Below are 19,910 nucleotides of genomic sequence, written 5' to 3' on the forward strand. Positions count from 1 at the left end.
CCCAGTTTTGGTGTAATGAGCTTCACCATCAGCTAGCCATTGTATCCATTTATCCTTCATTAGACCTTTGAAAGGTTTATTCCAAGAAACGTCCGCTGGCTGTAAGGGTGGTGTCATTCCTCCTGGAATGACTGCCACATCCGTAGAGTAATGCTGATGGAATGAAGATAGGACAGTCTTCTTGACGTGACTTGTTGCGCTGTCATAAACTATGAGAGATTTAGGTTTAAACATACCCTGAGGCCGTTTGCTCCATACCCCTCTTTTCCAGGTATTCATTAATTCAGACGTCATTGACCCTTTCGTAGCGACTTGAACAACAACATCTTTTGGAAATTTTCCCTTTGGTATGTTCTTCAAGTTTCTGAAGATCACCATAGAGGGAAGCTTTGTCCCATCTGCCATAGCTGAAAGCACCACTGTATACCGTACCTTTTCTTTGCCGGTAGTGTTAGCCTTCACTGACTTCACACCTCGAGTGTCGTAGGTCCTTGAACTCGGTAGGTCAAAGTAGAGGGGTGTCTCATCCATCCTGCCAATTGCTTTCAGGGGATATTGATACTCGGCATACTTTCCATCCAAGAAAGCAAAGAACTCCTCTGCTAGCTGCTTGGCATTGCTAGGAACTTTTTGACCCTGCGAAGTTACAGCCCTTGAAGTTAGGTTATGGCGCTTACAAAATCTGTCCAGCCAGCCGTTGGAAAAATGGAAGTAACGCCTTCTTCGTCCTCAGACATATCGTCATAGAGCTTTCGAGCTTGTAGCTTGATACATCTCCCACTGACAGTTATGCCCTCAGCACGTCTTTTGTCTACCCACGACGACAACTCCGTTTCTAGTTCAGGATACCAAGCTCTTCTCTTGGCTCCATCTGATCCAGCCATTGCGGAGGATCTTCTCCTCTTTCTTGTCGAAATCTGCTTGTCATTCTTCATTGCTTCGATCTGATTCTCAGCCTTCGACCAGTCTTGCACGCAACTTCTCGGTACTCCGCATTCCCGAGCTGTTCCCGCCACGTTTCCACCCAGCTCTGCCAACCTCGACAACACTTCCATCTTCTTCTGAATCGTGTACGATTTTCTTCCTTTCTTGGAAGAGCAGGATGTCGTCGACTGGACGTCGTCCGCCATCAGCAGGCATGCGCACTAGCATTACGTGGTCGCGCACTCGAGACCTGAGTCCAAGGCTACCCCACTCTATATCGGCATACCTCACTCTATACCGGCATGCCGGTTTAGGGTACCAGAAAGGGTTGACACTGTTCTTGGTAAACCCCGGTTTTACCGGCATGCCGTTTAAAGCGCGGAAATACGGTATATATAATAGTGTGTATACAAAAAGTCTATACAAACTGCAAACGGCAAAAATTAATAGTTGCTCTAAATGACAAAAACTCTTTATGCCCATAAAAAAGTTTTAAATTTACGTGAGTCACTTAGCAACCTAAAAGAAACAACAATAACAGCAGCAACCACCACAACAGCAACACCAACAATAACCCCTTTAAAGTAAAAGAGAAAACAAAATAACAAATTAAGTAAAACTCAAACGTTAATATTAAATTTTTAAAAATATTTAGTTAAATTTTAAATTCAAAAATATTAGGTCTTTCAAATTACTGTTTTGAAAATAAAATTAAGAATTAGAAAATAAAAACAGAAAATTACAAAGTTAAACACATAAAAACTGTAATACAAAACATATTAGGGTGCAACCGCCCATTGACCCTTTATGTCTACATAAATAAGACATGTATATTTTCATTAACTGTTGACAATGTTGTCCCTGAGGAGATGCATAGTAATTTAGTTAATACGTTAATTGATGTATATGTAAGTACAAAATGTGCTTGCTGATATACATTCCTATAGACTAGGAATAAACGTATGGACATAGTTTTGAATGCATGATGAAAAAAGACACTGAAACATACAAGTGGGTGTAATGAAAGCAATAAAACGTTTACTAATTAATCAAATATCGCAAACAAAGGGAGAGTGATGTCTTCCATTCTACATAACTACATGGTATACACAATGCACATCCTTCCTACTTCACATTCGTTATCAGTTTTCTCATTGCCATGCTTTGACTCCCCAGTTCTCCTCCTACTTTGGTTGTTTCCAAGTTCTGTTTCCTTTTCCTTTGTACTCCCTTGCAGAAAATCTGAAGACGTACTTTGAAATAACTAGCTATCAGTTTCGTCTTAATATTATGACATGTGGGATAGGCACAGTCATCAGTGAGTTCTTCAGCCATTCGTATCAAAACCTCTTTCACATTTCTGGTAGCCATTAAAGTATCTTCTGCTATACTTCGAAACATTAGCTCTACTTTCAATATCATATCAAATGTGCGACCTGTAACATGCTCAAGACTGCACTTCTTGAATTCTCTCAAACTTGTTAGTTTTGCAAAACTGCTATGATCTGGAGCTGAACTTAAGACATACTCAAGGCAAGCATCACACACTACCTCATTTTTCGTAATACTATGGACACAATAACCCACGAGATAGAACAAACTGTTACACTCCGCTTTAGTCAATTCCTCTACAGACTTGGCTTCTGAGATTTCAATTTCCATCAACTCTGGATCAGGATTCACCGATAGTCGTATTGGTTGGGAAAGGAAATCAACAGCATAATCTGTGTCGTCATCATCTTGATAGCTTTCACGATTCCACCTAGAGGTTTCATAAACTGAGCAATGCTGATGATCTTTAGTGCACATTTGAAAGCCACAGGTGATGGTACAGGATTGTTTAGCCTTACTACGCTAAAAAGGTCCTCAAGACAATCTTGAGTGAGGCGTGAAGTCAGCAGAAACTTATGTCCACTACCAAGCAACTCCTTTTGTATGTCCAGCACAGAAGTTGTTGCCATTATGACACTTGCTTGCACAGGCTTCCAGTTTTCTCTTCCATTAATCTTCAAAGACTTGAAGACTGTGACCACAGACCTCAAGAAATTTACAGCCTCCCTGTGCTTAGAAGGGTGCAATATACTTAAGGCCAACACTGGATGTCTCCTAGACATGAGGTCGAACCAATGATTGCAAATTGCAATAAACCAGGCAGTGCTGACATAGTCTGTAGAACGACATTCCTCCTTCGCCAAATAGTGTAGTCTAGATGCAACAGCATTGCTGAAGAAGTTCAAAGCATTCGAATCTTTCATTTTTTTCGAAGTGAGATGGTGCAAGGGTTGAGGTCGATAGCTTTGCAGCTAATTTCAAAGGTTGCAATTCTTGAAATTCTGCAAGATCCTTGACAGGTGCTATAGACACATTGCAGGAAGAAAGGTTATGTTCACTTACCATTGATTCTGGCAATGAAAATACGTTCCCATTGGCCAAAGCAGCCTTCAAATTTTTGATCACATGTGGAACATCTGAAAGAAAATGCAAAGATTTTTTGGGAATCCAGCGGGTGAGGTATCTTGTTAACTGTTGCACAGTGTCGCCCAGTCCTAAGGCCGAAAGATCTCCACATGGCTCTATTCATACTACCCATGTCACTAGCGACAGCAATCACATACAAGCCAATGCCTGCAGCTTTTTCTATGATTTCTAGTACGAGTGGTTTTTATGACAGTTCCATCAGAAGAGTTTCCAGTGAAATAGTAGGCCACGGTTTGCTTCCAGGGAGATGTCACCCCACCCAACATGATCACAAGAGCATGAGTGGCGACTCCACTGTGACCTTCTAAACTTACATAGCCAAGCAGTTGACCACTACTGGAGTCATTCTCCACACATGGACTTATAGACGTTTCGTCTAATGTGAGGCAACAAACCTATTCTTCCTCACACGGTTGTTTCACTTTCAGCTGTAAGTAGATGAACACCTGATCTAAAATGCCAGGACGAAAGGATACCGTTTTTAATCGTCTCTGAAGTGTTCGAACTGATGACAAAGGGTATGACTGCTGCAAGAGTAGCTGGTAGCCAGATGCTCCACAAGCAAACCCCAGTTGCAAGGTCTTCTTAACAGTAACTGCTGACCATTGAACTCCACGCATACTTTTCCGCGAGAGAGCTTGTAGTTGATCTTGACAAAACAATTTTTGTAATTTTGTCCCTTGCACTGCTTTCTGTTTCATAAGAGCTTTTGTTTTCCTTCTTAACATAACAACTGCATCTTAAGCTGCTTGATTTGCTTACACTTTTCAGATAGTTTTAGTCTACTCTTTGATGGAGAAGGGTCCCTGTCATCTGTCTTCTGGGGTGTATCAACAGAACACGCATATGCCCCTACATCAACCGACCCACAGTCAGCAAAGCAAATCAGAGGTACCATCTGCATTAGATCATTGCCACTATAATAAGCCTCCTGCAGCTGCCTTTCATTACCCGACACGTGTAACGCTAGGGATAGTAGTGCAGTCAGATCACGTGACATACTATGTACGACCATACGACCGTATCTACGACCATCTGATCTGCTACGCAACGACATAACACGTGACCAAATAAATTTCCCGTATGTTTAATATGGTGGACGCGAATCAAGCTGCATAGCTATGGCACGCGGAGGGTTTGCACTGTAGTGCTTCTTCATTATGTTAGCAGGAGTACAGCATGCCAATGAAATATGTGATGAGAAAGAGCATGCACAAACTAACATGCATTCATGATCATTTCAAACATGATGACATTTCTCAATACAGACCATTACCCTCATCAGGTGACAGATGGCCTTCTTGCATAGCATCAGCAGCATAGCTGTGATCTTGCACATCTGTTGTTACTTGGACACCAGCATTCAGAGAGTCTTCTTTCTTTGTGCTGTTTCGAGACTTTCTGCTATTCTTGGAGCCAACTTTCCGGTGGGGAAATATTGTTGGTACTGCATTCCATTTCAGTTTCTTTTTTCCATCCTTCCTGTGTTGCTCAAATCAAGACCTATCAAAATGAGCCTTGAATAAATAAACAGAAATTTTACAAGGCGCTTCTTACGGTAATTTTACTAGTATCAAACGTGGGTAGTAAATATATAGGCATACAATCGCAAAAGTTACTGCAGGTAGCGTGAGAGCAGCCAACAAGCACTAATTTCAAACCTTACCGAACTGTGTAGTGTTTTAAGGTGTACTGCAGATATACGAGCTTGTCGGCACCATCCAAAATGCCGCATGAAACTAACAATCAATTATATTCTTGTACCCTGTGCACGCAGTCTAACTACAGCACTCTAGCAGGCCTAAGACGTTTGCTAAGACGTTCTTTTGACATTTGTTCATTTGTAGCAATTCGTATCTTCTGAAATGAAGCGTACAGACTCTCAACAATGACATCCCTTCTTCCATATTTGTCTCGAAGTGTGCGAAGTGCTATGTCCTAGTTCTCTTCTGTCACAGCTATTCCTGCATGTCCCAGAATTCCTGCCAATGTAGAACAACTCCATCAAATGATAGTTGGAGTTCGGTAAAGTAACAGATTTTGGCTTCTCATGTCTGTGGTCCGTGGGCTATTGCTTCAATGACTTCTCTCATCGCTTGAATTGCTTCAGTTGCACAACATTTGTATCTCTGTTACCTAGTCTAAGTGCCAGCTCCAGCTCAACAGTTGCTATCTGTTGTTTCTTCAAGTTATCGAGTCGAGAAAGTTGGCCGTCAATCTTGACTTCCATATCATGACAATCATGTAAAACAGCAATGAAGCCAGTTTCGCCTTCAGCTACAGAAGCGTCTCTGTACTTCTGCAGTCCAGTCATCGTCTTGTAGATCCTTCAAAATATTAGCTCAATCATTATTACATCTCTCCAATAATCTGCATCCCTTTCGAATTCGACTCGAAATATCTACCAATCGTGAAACTCTTACGTCAATATCTTCTATACCCTTTCCATCCTCGACGTTTCTCTCAAGGATCGTATTTATCTCTTTGAAATATCACAGAAGTCTTGCCCTTGTTGGCCCGATCAACTGTCGTAACGGCCCAGACATTTCCTGAAGCCCTCTTCGCAGCGCCAATCTTTTGTCCGCAAGTAACACAAACGAAAAGGAGAATCTATTAATTCTCTGAGAGAAACAGAACTGATGACTCGACAACTAAGTGTCCAACAGTCTCGAAAATACAGTTACGTCTGCTACGTCAACAGTTCTTGGCTTGTGGCACAAAGTCATGACACCAAGTGTACTGTATTTGTACTTATACGCACGCACTGATTCTACACCACGGAAGACTGACGCTCTATTGCTATAGACACACCGAACTATATCAGAACGCGGAAGACAGACTCTAACAATGCAATTGCCCTACGGCTATCTTATACATGTCATCGTAACTCCGCTTCTAACTATAATTAGTACACACAATACACCACAGTCCTCCTTCCTTACTCTTGTCGGTATCTAGCAGGAGGTCTCCTGTTGGATCTCGCCGGATATCTTCTTTCTGCTCCGGGTGATAACTTGGCTGTTGCTGTCGTTGGTGTCTCCTGGCTTGATTCACCTAGTTCAGCTGTTGTGTTCTCTTCAACTGCTGCTTTATCTCGCTGTGTGTCTTGATCCAGGGCCACTGAAAAAATTGATGTTTCTTCTGTCTCTGCCACTTGTGGCATACTCCTCTCATCTCTGGATCTTAGTTGGTCCACATGTACATATCTAGTACTTCCTCCGACATTGACCAAGTAGATCGTGGGACCCAGTTTCTGAACTATGGTACCTCTTAACCACTTCCCTCTACTGTCCTGTTTCGGGTTCCAGACACTTACAGTTGAGCCTGGTTCGAGGTCTCTTGCTCGAAAGGTAGCATCTTCATATTGATCAGTCTGCAGATCTCGCATGTTGTTCTCTGTTTCAGGTCGTAAAAGAGTTAGTCCAGTTCGCAATTCTCTCTTCAACATCAGATCCGCTGGGGCTTCCCTGTTGTCGGTTTGGTGTCGTTCGATACCGCAGTAAGAATGATGACACCTGATGACTGATGGATCTCCCGGTTGGCCGACTCTTCAAACTTGAGTTCTTGGACCAGTCTTTCAGTCCGTCCATTGGATGATGGATGATAAGGAGGTGTTAACTGATGTCGAATTCCATTGGCCTTCATGAACATCTGAAATTCATGTGACCTAAATTGGGGCCCATTATCCGTCACCAACCTCCTGGGTAAACCGTGATAACTGAAGGTCCGTCTCATCGCATTTACGGTCTGCTCTTGGTGGCATGAGTGCCCAACTCGTGTACTTCTGGCCACTTTGAGAAAGCGTCGATCATCAGCAAGTACTATCTTCCCGATAGTTCCGCGAAGTAAGCATGCACCCTCTCCCAAAGCATTGCTGGGTAGATCCATGGGTGAGATGGTAAGACTCGTGCTGGTCTTCCTTTTTTACTCTGACATCTCTCACATCTCTTAGCTAAGTCTTCCAAATTTCTGTCAAGATTGGGCCACCAGATGAAGCTCCTCGCTAAAGCCTTCATCCTGACTACTCCAAGATGTTCATCATGAATTTTTTCTGCCACCACCGTACGTAATGCCCTTGGTATAATTACTCTACTCCCCCAGAGTAGGCATCCATTATCGATTGACAACTCTGTGGATCGTCTGGCGTAAGGCTCTAAACGCGAATCCTCTGAAGTTCTCCATTCACTTCGGGTATATTCATAAGCCTTTCTCAGTATCGGATCTCTGGGTTTGTCTGGCTATTTTGGTTGCCGTCACTGGCAACTGATCGCAGTAGTCCACGTGGTAAATCTCCTCATTTGGGTCAATTACTTGCATAGGTATCGGTAATCTAGACAATAAATCTGCTTTCTTATTGTCTACTCCTGACTTGAACTTCAGGTTGCAGTTGTATGCACTGAGAAGCAGTACCCATCGTTGTAACCGTGCTGCTGCCAAAGTTGCGACGCCTTCATATGGACCCAAGATCTTCAGAAGGGGTCGATGGTCTGTAAACAACGTAAATTCTCTGTCCACTAGATACTTGTGAAATTGCTTCACTGCGTATACTAATGCTAATGCCTCTTTTTCCAGTTGGGCGTACTTTTTCTCCGCTGTCGACACTGTTCTGGATGCTAAGGCTATCGGTCTCTCCTCGATATCTGGCATTATGTGTGTCAGACAGGCACCTGCCCCATAAGGTGATGCATCACAACTCAGACATACATACATACACAGATACATACATACATACATACATACATAGATACATACGTAGATACATACATAGATACATAGATACATACATACATACATACATACAAACATACATGCAATTGCGTACATAGATACACACATACCTACCTATACCTACCTACCTATACCTATCTACCTATACCTAACTACCTACCTAGACCTACCTACCTAGACCTAAATGCCTACCTAGACCTACCCATACCTATACCTACTTACTGTACCCATAGCTACCTACCCACACGTGATGGCAGCGCATCCGGGGCTGTAATCCACACTGTGTCTGGGGCGAGGCTCTACTTACCTACCCGCCTACCCGCCTACCCACCTACCTAACTACATACATATATATATATATATTTTTTTTTTTTTTTTTAAATTTTATATTTTTTATTTTATACATCAGGCTGGGATATCCCAGCCATGACAATCAATTCCATAGTCTAAATAACTACAAATCATTTTACTATTGAACTGCCACAAACGTACTGATAACTGTTGCATTAGGTTGGCAAATACTGTGCTAAAAGATTGAGTAGATCTTGTCGTCATTTTACTCGCGATCAACCTCAATGTTCTCAGACTGTCATCTGACCAAATGCCAAAGCTCTCTACAACCAGAGGGAAAAAGGAGCCACCAGCAGCATTCACTTCTTCTTCGTGATGGAAATCTTTCTCCTCTTCTCCTGCCCGAGCAGCTGCTCCTCCGGTGATTGCTGAGTGTTGAATGAATTTTGGTTGAAAGGAATTCCGAACCGACACATCGAAGTAGGCTGGACGACCGTTGAAAAAATTGGGGTGGAATACATCTCCAGGACGGTTGTTCGTATCTGGTCCACAACGTTGTTCTTTTCGAGCACCATTGTCATCCTGTAGGAGAGCATGCCAGATGATGTCCCGAAGGGCGTCGTGACGTGAGCATCGGGTTGGGTCTAGACGGCACCCTAGCAGGTGATCTCCCTCAATATCAACAAGTTGACCACAAATACATCTTGGGACCTTGGACGAAGAGAAGACTGGAAGCCCGAGCCACAGACGGAGAGCAACGAGGTATTCATGACGTGCCATGGCGAGGCCTAACTTTTCGTTTGGGATTGCCCGCAACCAACTGGCAGCATGAGGAGCAGAGACAGAGTTGAGACGAGCTCTGTCCCGAAGACTTCCTGAAGACATTAGCTGAGTGATTATAATTTTATCCGTTTCAGCTTGCAGAAGATGTTGAGTTGTTGATGGAGATAACAAGTCCAGAGCTGGTGGTGATACATTGTGTTGAAGAAAGAAGCCATTGAATAGTTCACGTGTTGACACTTCCCCTGGAATGGTAACGGTTTGGTTGGACGGGTTATCGGGGAGAAGACGTAGAAACAACTCTCTTGTTGTATTGCAACTACCAAGGTAAGCTGCCAATGCAGTTGTTCTAGCTTGTCGTAGGCCAATACCTCCCGATCGTGTTGGTAATCCTGCTTGTAGCCAGACCTGATCCGTTATGGAGCATTGAGAGATTACACCAAGAGAGCGGCGAAGCCCAGTGTCAAATCGTTTCCACTGTTGGTCGGCCATGTCTGAGGGGATTGTACGTAGAAGGTTGTTTACTTTGCAAAAACCAAGACAGCTGCGGAGGAGAAGTAATTCGATCTGTGGGTCGTGAATTTCGAAAAGAAGTGATTGATTGTCCAGAACCGAGTCGACACGTTTTCCGATAGCAGTGCTGTAGAAATCTTGTGATCCGAATATCGGGGAGCCTAGCAGTTCCATTCCGTCTTGAAGGCGGTTGATTTCTGATGGGAAATTTGGAAAAGACTGATCCCCAGCAGGCCAGAAAATTTCACATTTTCCCAAGTTAAGTTTGAGACCGAAAGAGGCACCTTTAGAGACAACAGAGCGAAATAAGGTGGAAACAGCATGGCGAGTCCCAATAAAGGTTCCATCGTCTAGGTACCACAGGCTGAGCTTGAGGTCATCGACAGGGCCCACAGAGTCCATCAATTCCATCACAACCAGTGAGAACAGGAGTGGTCCCAAGGGGTCACCCTGTTGAACACCTGACGTTGAAAGAATGCGATGAGAACCGAATCTCATTTCTCCCGCCGACTTGTAAGACCAATGAACCCAGCGAACTAGTTCAGGAAATTCTTTCTCAAGGCGAGTGAAATATGTTTGTCGGTTGCATTCGTTAAACGCATTGACCATGTCTAGTTTAAGACAGCAATAGTCTGGATTGTCTTGATTATCATGAATGAATGTTCGGCTGACATGGATGGCAGCTTCAAGACCGCCCTTGATGCCCACGCCAACTTGCCCATACGGGATGAAAGTATCCGGGAGACGAGATCTTACTGCGCTACAACAAAGACGGCTTGCAAGTCGTCGTAGAACTTCCCCCACAGCAATCGGACGAAAACCTCCCTTTTTCTTCAAAAGAGCTGTTAGTGGAGCTCCAGTAAGCCATGGGGCAATGCGGTCATCAAGTTCTCCTGCCAGCATTGAAGACATAAATCTTGTCAGTTGCTCAAGGCACAGTTGAGAAGAAGGGGCAACGGATCCAGTTACAGCGTCGAGGAGATGCTGAGCTCGTAAACGAGTTGCTCCTGGACTCGTGCCCCGAGGAAAAGCTTTCAAGGCTGTGATGACGTTAGCCGGAGTGATTGTTAAAGGCGGAGGTGACGAAGAGCTGTCCATTGAGACTGAAGGAAGAGGATTTTGAGGATGACGGTGATAGAGATCTTGAAGAGCATCTTCAGCGTTAGAAGAGGCACAACCTTGAGATGTCAGCCTGTATGTATATATATATATATATATATATATATATATATATATATATATATATATATATATATAATTTTGTAATCATACAGCTTATACCAGTCAAATAAGTAAAATTGTGTGCAATATACAACAATGCCCAAAGTGACTACTTACCAATTGTAACACCACCTCTGTTCACATCATCCAAAAAGCGATACCAATGTAAAACAATCTCTTCCTCTTTGGCTCTGCGAATACTTCCCTTTGGAGATGGTTCTGGCTGTAAACGTTTGCGCAGTTTCATGGCATTCAATGCGTCATGTTGTTGTTGGCACGTAAACAAAGCCATCGATAACCTGGTATTGCTTTCGATCAGCTTAGTCAGACTATGTGAATTGAGTCCCTCCAACAACTGATCAAGAGCTGCTGTTTTACTGTAGATGATTTTGTGCATGCAGACACCTTTCACCAACTCTTGTATGTTTTGCTTCGTGAAAGAAGCAGCTGGTTTTGAAAAGCCCAATTCAAATCTCAAATCATACTCTTCTCCTTTTTCCAAAAGTACGTGGGCTTCCTCATTGCTAGGAGCTTCAAGAAGCTGTTGAAAGAAATACAATATGTCATGGGAGAACAAAGCAGTGAACTTATATTTACGAGATGGGTATTGATCCGCACATACAATATACCCTTCCTTAAACTTAGTAAGATCTATATTCCTTTATCCATTTCCTTATGCCTAAATTTATCGATTCACTCACTCGTTATATTCTCTTTTCAATTACACGTATCGTATGCCTTTGTATTTTGGTCAATATTAGTGGGCTGCACAGTGCATCTGTATGTATGCTTTGACATCAATATGATGTGTGCGTAACAGCGTCAGCATACCCAGCAGTCATCAAGAGCATGACATTATACCTTTTTCCACAGCTGTTGTTCAGAAACATCTGGTAGTTCACTGACGGATGGATTTATGTTCTCCCAACCATTTGCTAAATATTGAGCAACAGATGGTGCTAAAAAGGTGGGAGCTGGGCCGCCCTGCAAAATTGACATAGCCATTAAGCGACCTAACCACAAACACTGAATAACCACCCAACAATAGCAATAATTATTAATTGGCAATCAGTAATCTCACCAGCTACGAAATACTTTCTTTTGCGAATGGCATCTACATTCATAGACAGCGACTTGCATAAAGGAGGTCCCAAGAAAAGATCCGATGTGACACATTCCTGAAGTGGCAAACGAAAGAACTCGCGTCGTGGGCCCCCATCATCAACAGCCTCTTCAAAAACAAAGTGCACTCGTAGCCACTTATGACCACTAAAAGTTGGAGCAGTCATGGCTTGAATGGTATCATTCCATACATGTGATCGCCTGACATCAATAGCATCTACTTTATTTGAATTGTCTTCCAAAAATTCAAGGTCTGGTAGAACCAGCTCCTGATGTTTTCGTACAATAGACTGTACTTCTTCCTTATCAGGTGCTGTACACGTCCTGAAAAGGACATATGTTGAACTGATTACAAAATGATGTACCTATACCTCAATACTCCCTTACTCAGCTGTATCTTGCATACTGGCAGAGAGTGCAGCTTGCAGGTCTAAGTCAAACTGATTGTTCTCATGGTCCTCATCATCACTGGCAAGTAGATCAATAAACATGCTAATTACAGATTCAAATAACTTTGTGACCATATTTGACACTCTAGATCTAAGATCACAATTACTCGTATGTATCACTGGACTGGTGATCACTACCAACTGATGATGACACTGGTATGGATGCTGATGATGCTGATGCCAAAGTCCTTGTACGTTTACTCTCAGATTGATCCTTGACAACTGTTACTAGTCTCGCGTAGCCAGACCCCTTTCCGCCGCGGCCTCCCCGGCGAAATGGGGTCTGGTGTACGGCCTTTGATGTCGCTGTGTGCCGCGTAGCCAGAAATCGGCTATCTAAAGACCGGATTTAGTTTCTTAAACGCTTCACTAAAGACGAGACTGGTATGCACGCAATGCAATCCTATCTCGATAGCTTCTCTTGTTTCGTAGAGAACAACTCGAAGACTACAGCTAGAGTCGTTGCTGTTTGTGAAATCTGCATGTCTACAGCAGCGATTAAACGCGGCCGCGGGGACGTTGACGTCGACAGGCTTCGATTTCATGCAGCCATGATCGACGTCGTACGATCTAGCGTTGTGCGCTCGTGTCACAACGGAGACTGAATGCGAACGTACTGGATGGATGCGAACGTACTCAGTGCTGTTTGCTGTTTTTTGACGTCTAAAGCGACCGCATACAGTCCGGAGTGAGCGATATCTGGAAGGGCTTGGAGTTGCATGACGTCATCGAAACAAGATGAGTCGTCTTTCTGTGTTTGGGTAATCATTTGATGTGTTTTGTGCATTGTTTTGGTGAACACATACAGTAGCAACCAGGAAGAGACCACGTTGACAGAAATCCTGGACGTCCCAAGGTGGTACAGATTCGATGTGTTGTTTGGAAGAGCTAGATATTACGCGTGTTTCTGCAGCGTAACTTCCAGAGTATGTGGAGCTTCAGGGAGACTACTTCCATCCAACTGTTTTCTCTTGCTCAACAAGGTGATAGCATCTGGTGGTTTCATCAAACACAAAAGCACGTCGACATGTCAGACAGTTATGTTTTATTGCATGATCTATGATATGCACGCAGCGCTACATGATCTAGAATTCTAGACAGTTATTACAACATGCAGTTATTTATTTCACTGGAAGGTCAAAGGTACAGCAGTTACCACAGTCACAACTAAGTGCACAAACATCACAACAATCACATCCTTTTCCTGCACTGTCTTCACTACCCGCAAATAGAAAATCAGCAAATAAGCACTTCCTACGACAAGTTGTAAAATTTTGTCCATACTTCCTCATCGAGGATGAAACTGTCCTGTGCAGATGTCCATATACAAGCAGTGCAGTTGCTGTCAAGCCATCCCTTCCAGCTCGCCCAGTCTCTTGGACATAATCTTCAATGAGTCTTGGAGGACTCCAATGAACAATCCACCTAATGTTGGGAATGTCAACACCCATCCCAAATGCTGTTGTAGCTATCAGAACTCTCAATGTGCTGTCTACTTTACTAAATGACATCAAAACTTTTTCTTTCATCTCGACTGTGGAGGCACTCGAATACATATCAACTAGACGAAATTCTTGCAAATCAATACAATCTGATGGAAATGTAAAGTGGGATCCCAACTTTGATCTGGGCAGAAGATACAGTGACCAACAGTTGTCGTATTTAGTACAAAAGATCACCATTTTGGGGAAGGTGTTTTGCATATGCCTCAGACCTGTGGCAAGTTTAGAACTGAAGTCATCCGGTGATGTCACTGCTTGAACAGCATATCTTATGTTGTCTCTCATGGACGAAAGCCCTACAACACTCACATTTTCCATAGACAGTCTACTCACAACATTATCATATGTGGGTTTGGTTGCTGTAGCTGACAAAGCCATGATCTGAGTCTTTTCTGGAAGTAAATTTCGAAGAGTTCCTATCATAGCGAATGCCACACGAAACTTGTCTCCCCTACATAATGACAAAGCACAAACTATTATAAACATACATATATGGAGGGTATAGTATTTTGCAACAGTGAGGCAGGTAATATATTTACTAACCATGTCTTTACACAATGGGCCTCATCAATGACAAGAGCAACAAGGTTATCTTTGTAGATCTTCTTTAAAAACATTGTTCGAAAAGTAGGATTGCCCAAAAGGTTTTCTGGGCTTATAAAAACTAATTGCACTTTGCCTGTCAAGACTTCCCCCACAGCGTTGTCATCAGTCTGAGCTTCTCCTACAAATTCACACTTCAATCCTCTAGGAAGCAGTTTGGATTTCTGATCAATCATGAGTGACGTTAGTGGGCTGACACACACAACAATACTGCCACAATGGCCTGCGCAGCCATAATTAATCTGGTTATTGTAACAATGTTATTACATGTGACAAGTGTATATGTACCCATCTAAGAAGAAATTAACTATGTATGTGCGTATATTTAAAGAGCGTCGTCTCACCTCTCATTCTGTCAAAGACAACAGGAAGCAAGCTGTAAATAACGGACTTGCCATAACCGGTAGGCAGTATTGCAAATGTATCAGATCCCTCGACGAAGTGTTTGATGGCCAACAATTGCTTATCTTTCAAGTCTGCAAACCCAAGCTGCTTTCGTGCATACTCAATGGCTTCGTAGATATCCGACATTCCTAGATTCTAGATGTCACACGCGACGGGTTTAGAATGAATGAGTGAGCCTAGCTGTCCGCGATATATCTTAATCAGTAAATTAAATATGGTCGTCTGAACCTTGCATCTTAAATTGTCAATTAATTAACTCTAATTAGAAGTAGTCTAGCTCTTTTTAGTAAGAGAACAATGCACAAACACATGAGGTCATTACCCAAACAAAGGAAGCAACTCATCTTAATTAAAATTGTTTCGATGATGTCAGCTCCAAGCCCTAGCTTTTCTAGATACAAGATGAGTTGTTTTTCTTTGTTTGGGCCATGACCTCATGTGTTTTGTGCGTTGCTCTAGTGAACACGGTAGCAACTCGGAAGAGATCACGTTGCAAATAAGGTGCTGGACGTGCCAAAGTGAAGACTATGTGTTCATTTTTGCAGGTCAAGGTTTACAGCGACGTTGCCATAGCAGTGTGTCTAACTATATATAGATGCAAGCTTAGGACGGGCGAGCAAATAGACAGCAGCTTTTCGATTAATTACTATATTGCGTTAGTTAATTGTGAGATATACTGGTTTGACATGTCGTCGTGCTTTTTGTGCTCTACACCACTTGATACTACTACCTTGTGGACCAAGAGAAAACGGTTGGATGGACGTAGTCTCACTGATGCTCGACATACTTTAGAGGTTATACTTCAAGAACACTCGGGCCTTCCACTGTCTTCGTACTTGCCACCTTCTGGTCCAGCTTATGTGTGTCACTACTGTCAAAAAGATTTGAAGAAACTAAGTGAACTTCATCTGCTGAAGGTTAAGGTGAGTCTTAGTTCATTTTGCATGTTGATCTACATAAAAATTAACTAAGAAAGATGGAACTATAATAAAACTGCATATGGTTGGTTCATTATAGATAAAACAACAATTGGCACACTTGCCTGTCTATGTATGTGGTACAGCTTCAAAGAGGCAACGACTTGAAGTACCTGGGGATAAAGATGGAGACGAAATGACAGGTAGCCAACCAGAAATGCTTCAACAGAGGATCCAAAAAGTGTCTCCAAAAGTAAAGGTCAGAGGATATCTGAGTCATCAAACTTGCATCTAGCTTACAAATCATTGATTGAATGCATAACTTCTAGGTGGTTGTAAAATACAAGTCTGGAATGAGAGCATACAACCTTGCTTCTCCAAGAAGAAAGCAGGCAGTAAAGAGATGTGTTCGCGGGAATTTGTTCTCGGTGAATTTTGCCACGACTTCTGCAGAAGCATGCAACACAGTCATTACGTCACTAAAGAAGAAAACTGCTAAAGAAATTAATCAGATTAGGAAACTTGGCAAGAGAAGTGTATTCATGGACAGTGAAGCTCTTTTGCACTTTTCGTGGGATAGAATTTGGTTGGAGCTGAAAAAATATACTCCCACATTGTTGCATGTGATTAGCATCTTAGTGTCTGAAAGTGCTGAGAGGTGCAAGCCCCTTGTTTGCTTCATTGCATCAATGGCCTTGAAACAGCGGTACCAGCAGTTTTCTATAGTTCAACGTGTCATCTCTCTTTTGTTGTATGGCAATGGAACTGCTAAGCAAGTATATATATATATATATATATGTATATATACATATATATACATATACACACATATAAAAGTTGGACATTTTGCAATTTTAATATTTTTTCTATCACTAGGTGTTTTCTTGTTTGCAACCCCTAATGGTCTGCATATCACACAAAGGTACTCTTAAAATTTTGGATAGAATCAGTGACAACTTTGATTCCGAAGTGAAATCATGGTCAGAAAACTTAAAGCATCACTTTCCAGTAAGTTATAACATTAGTTTTAATTTAATTGTTTCTCTGATTTAAGTTAACTTAATCAAGGTCTTTGTTTTTATATATTAAGACAGAAATGAGGATAATTGGTGTGGCCAAGTCAAGTGAATTAGCCCAGTCTTCTTTGTCTAGCAACCAGTCAGAATACAGATTAGACACTGACAATCAAACAGACCACTGTACAGAAAACCAAACAGTTGACAAGACTGTCTCTACAGACTCTGAATTGAAAACTGAAATTTTGGAGAGTGATGGGCATTCTTCAAGAAAGTCTACATCCGACCTGGATTCACCCTCTAGTCAATTAAGTGACATTGATGTGGAAAATTGTTTACTTGAAGATGACACTGGAAGGTAAATAGATGACTGTACAGTGTGTAGTGTGTAGTGTGGTGTGGTGTGGTGTATGTGCGTGTGTGTGTGTGTGTGTGTGTGTGTGTGTGTGTGTGTGTGTGTCTGTGTGTGTGTGTGCATTATATACATGTGTTAGGTTAAAAGTATTTTAGTTTGTGTATGATTGCATGTGTGTAGAGAAGTCATTCAATGTCAATGGACTGGATTTAAGATTGTGGGTGATAATATTGACAAAAACGTTAGACCATCCAATCAAAGAGTTGACCATCAAACTCGTTCTTATCACTATTTTCATTCCTTTGCGGTCTTGGACAGAATCGATCTGAGCATTTCATCGAATAGAGCTCCTAACACATTCAATCTAACCATTGATGATTTCTTAATAAATAGCCACGACATCATGCAGCTGGAAAGAGACTTTGAAGTACTTCTTTCCAGGTACTTGTGCAATTGATTGTGAGCTGTTTACTGATTAATTAATACTAGGCTATACGACTATGGCAGAGTTCTTGTGAGACGACTCCCAGACTTTGAACACCAAGCAGCTGATGTAGTGTGGCACATTCCATGCAAGTATCAAAAGGAGATGTCAAGTAAATCGAAGATGGTGAATAGACTGTTGCATGGTTTTCTGTATAGCCAGGGCTCCAGCTGAGTATTTGTCTTTGTATTTGCTTAATTAGGTGCCATTGGGAGTGCTTCTCCACAGTGAAATTTACCTGCCAGAAATGTGCAAGATACTTGGTTCGCTACAAGAATATGTCCCCTCTCGTGTAGTGAACAGTACTCTTGACGTGGGAGATAAGTCATTGTGCTTGAAAAACGTCGATTTCTTGCCTATTTTGATGGGAGGCGATCAACTTACAGCAGCCAGGGCTAGAGGGGCCAAGTCTCTAAGAAGTAGCCATGACAATGCAAAAGATAGATTGGAAGGATTGCTGCCTGTTGTTGAAGATTGGCATGCTCGCCTCACCTTGACAAAGGTATATTATTGGTGTTGATGGTAACCTATAGGATTAGCTATATATACAGTATTAGCTTACTTTCTATATTTGTGCAGGCTATATGGAAGCGCTTATATTGGGACGATTCTAGCAGAGACAAAGGCACTTTACACCATCTAAAACATGTGCTAAATAGGACCAGCGTGCATAAAGATCCTGGTAAAGACCTCAAGGCTGCTGAGGACTTTTTTACCCTTGTATGGGAAGCTCATGTGGTGTCAGCAGCACAGTCTGTAAAATCAACACAGGGGAAGAAGAGACCTTAGCACCCTTCTGCAGAAAAGTCATGGATTCTTTTGTGTTGCTGTCATCCTTACTAGCACAGAGGTAAGGCACTGTAGCCATAGAGTCGATCTACAAGTTGTAGTACAATGAAATATATTATTATTATTATTTATCTATTATACAGGGAACATTCTACTGCTTTCGATGCAGTCCATGTTTATGCACTTGACATCCTGAATCTTGGCCTCATCTACAAGGGTTTTCATGACGCACATGACGCAGTCAAAGAGGGGGATGGTGATAGAGTGATACGATACTGGAAAGTGCTCATGGTGCTATTTAAAGAAACCGGTAAACGAAATTATAGCAAGGCGGCATTTCTGCTAATCCTCCAACTTCACTCGTTATCTGAAAGAGCAGCCACAGAAGTAAAATGGAGCCGGTTTGTAAATAGAAGGGGCCAAATTGGATGCAACATACCTTGCGATTTGGCTATGGAACACCTAAACAGACGGCTGAAGGGTATCATCCGTAATATGGGAGCTAATGTTGTCCCTTCAGCATTAGCTCGTGCAGCAAAATCAATAGGTAGTGTAGACTGTGTGTGCGACTTGTTCGAACAGTCGGTTATGGCTCAGCAGACATCTAGCAAACACACCATCGCTCAAGACAGCAAAGACTTTCAGCTAGTGCTGGAAATATTAAATGAAAAAAAATTCAAGGAAGAGATTGGAAGGCATCATAGCCGCTTTCGATACTCATGCACCCTCCTGGAACAAAGCAGGAAAGAAACTCTTTGCACATGGCTACAGAAGTTGCTGCAAGAGCACATTGGTTTCGTACCTGAGGATGATGACAATGATGATGATGATGATGATGATGATGATGTAGATGTACATTTTAATGACACCGAGTGAACCTAAAGTATTATTGTTATTATGTGCTATGTATTGTAAGCATGAAAACTCTAGACTAGCTATGTATGGACTACCATATATGAGCTGTACGTATATCTATGAATTAATACATGATGATCATGCAGTATACGCATGCAGTGTTGATCGTCACGTAAAGTTTACTCAGGGCCAGGCAGATATCATATCACGTCAGTAGTAGAGACTTGCGTGTTCCACAGATTGACATGCAGTGTCAGAAGTGAAGTCTGCAACCCAAGCTGCTTCCGTTCATATTACTCCAATCACAACGTGGTCTCTTCCTGGTTGCTACTGTATGTGTTCACCAAAACAATGCACAAAACACATCAAATGATTACCCGAACACAGAAAGACGACTCATCTTGTTTCGATGACGTCATGCAACTCCAAGCCCTTCCAGATATCGCTCACTCCGGACTGTATGCGGTCGCTTTAGACG

At 42.3% G+C, this 19,910-nt stretch overlaps 5 protein-coding genes and 1 long non-coding RNA gene across 6 annotated transcripts; 3 read left to right on the forward strand and 3 right to left on the reverse strand.

Annotated features, from left to right (window-relative positions):
* Window positions 1–6,849: 6,849 nt before the first annotated feature.
* On the reverse strand, window positions 6,850–7,290 carry LOC134196329 (igE-binding protein-like). The gene has a single exon (XM_062665464.1). The coding sequence runs from the start codon at window positions 7,288–7,290 to the stop codon at window positions 6,850–6,852; it is 441 nt and encodes a 146-aa protein (XP_062521448.1).
* Window positions 7,291–11,044: 3,754 nt separating this feature from the next.
* LOC134196505 (G2/M phase-specific E3 ubiquitin-protein ligase-like) lies at window positions 11,045–12,581 on the reverse strand. Its single transcript, XM_062665686.1, has 4 exons — window positions 12,445–12,581; window positions 12,017–12,381; window positions 11,797–11,948; window positions 11,045–11,476 (listed from the first exon to the last, which is right to left on the reverse strand). The coding sequence occupies exons 1-4, from the start codon at window positions 12,579–12,581 to the stop codon at window positions 11,045–11,047; spliced, it is 1,086 nt and encodes a 361-aa protein (XP_062521670.1).
* Window positions 12,582–12,795: 214 nt separating this feature from the next.
* LOC134194221 (uncharacterized) lies at window positions 12,796–14,313 on the forward strand. Its single transcript, XR_009972169.1, has 3 exons — window positions 12,796–12,890; window positions 12,939–13,362; window positions 13,420–14,313. It is a non-coding gene; the product is annotated as an uncharacterized LOC134194221 (long non-coding RNA).
* A 35-nt stretch (window positions 14,314–14,348) lies between these two features.
* Window positions 14,349–15,142, reverse strand: LOC134196591 (uncharacterized). The gene is made up of 3 exons (XM_062665806.1): window positions 14,956–15,142; window positions 14,563–14,834; window positions 14,349–14,459 (listed from the first exon to the last, which is right to left on the reverse strand). Exons 1-3 carry the CDS (start codon window positions 15,140–15,142, stop codon window positions 14,349–14,351), a joined length of 570 nt encoding a protein of 189 aa, XP_062521790.1.
* Window positions 15,143–15,702: 560 nt separating this feature from the next.
* Window positions 15,703–18,829, forward strand: LOC134196673 (uncharacterized). The gene is made up of 10 exons (XM_062665921.1): window positions 15,703–15,939; window positions 16,034–16,192; window positions 16,263–16,361; window positions 16,810–16,941; window positions 17,024–17,307; window positions 17,485–17,745; window positions 17,812–17,914; window positions 17,991–18,290; window positions 18,368–18,638; window positions 18,721–18,829. The coding sequence occupies exons 1-9, from the start codon at window positions 15,703–15,705 to the stop codon at window positions 18,575–18,577; spliced, it is 1,785 nt and encodes a 594-aa protein (XP_062521905.1). The 3' UTR covers window positions 18,578–18,638; window positions 18,721–18,829.
* A 2-nt stretch (window positions 18,830–18,831) lies between these two features.
* LOC134194210 (uncharacterized) lies at window positions 18,832–19,633 on the forward strand. The gene has a single exon (XM_062663139.1). The coding sequence runs from the start codon at window positions 18,866–18,868 to the stop codon at window positions 19,451–19,453; it is 588 nt and encodes a 195-aa protein (XP_062519123.1). The 5' UTR covers window positions 18,832–18,865; the 3' UTR covers window positions 19,454–19,633.
* Window positions 19,634–19,910: the final 277 nt, after the last annotated feature.

Source organism: Corticium candelabrum, chromosome 1 (genome assembly GCF_963422355.1).
Source record: "Corticium candelabrum chromosome 1, ooCorCand1.1, whole genome shotgun sequence".
NCBI classification, from domain to species: Eukaryota; Metazoa; Porifera; class Homoscleromorpha; order Homosclerophorida; family Plakinidae; genus Corticium; species Corticium candelabrum.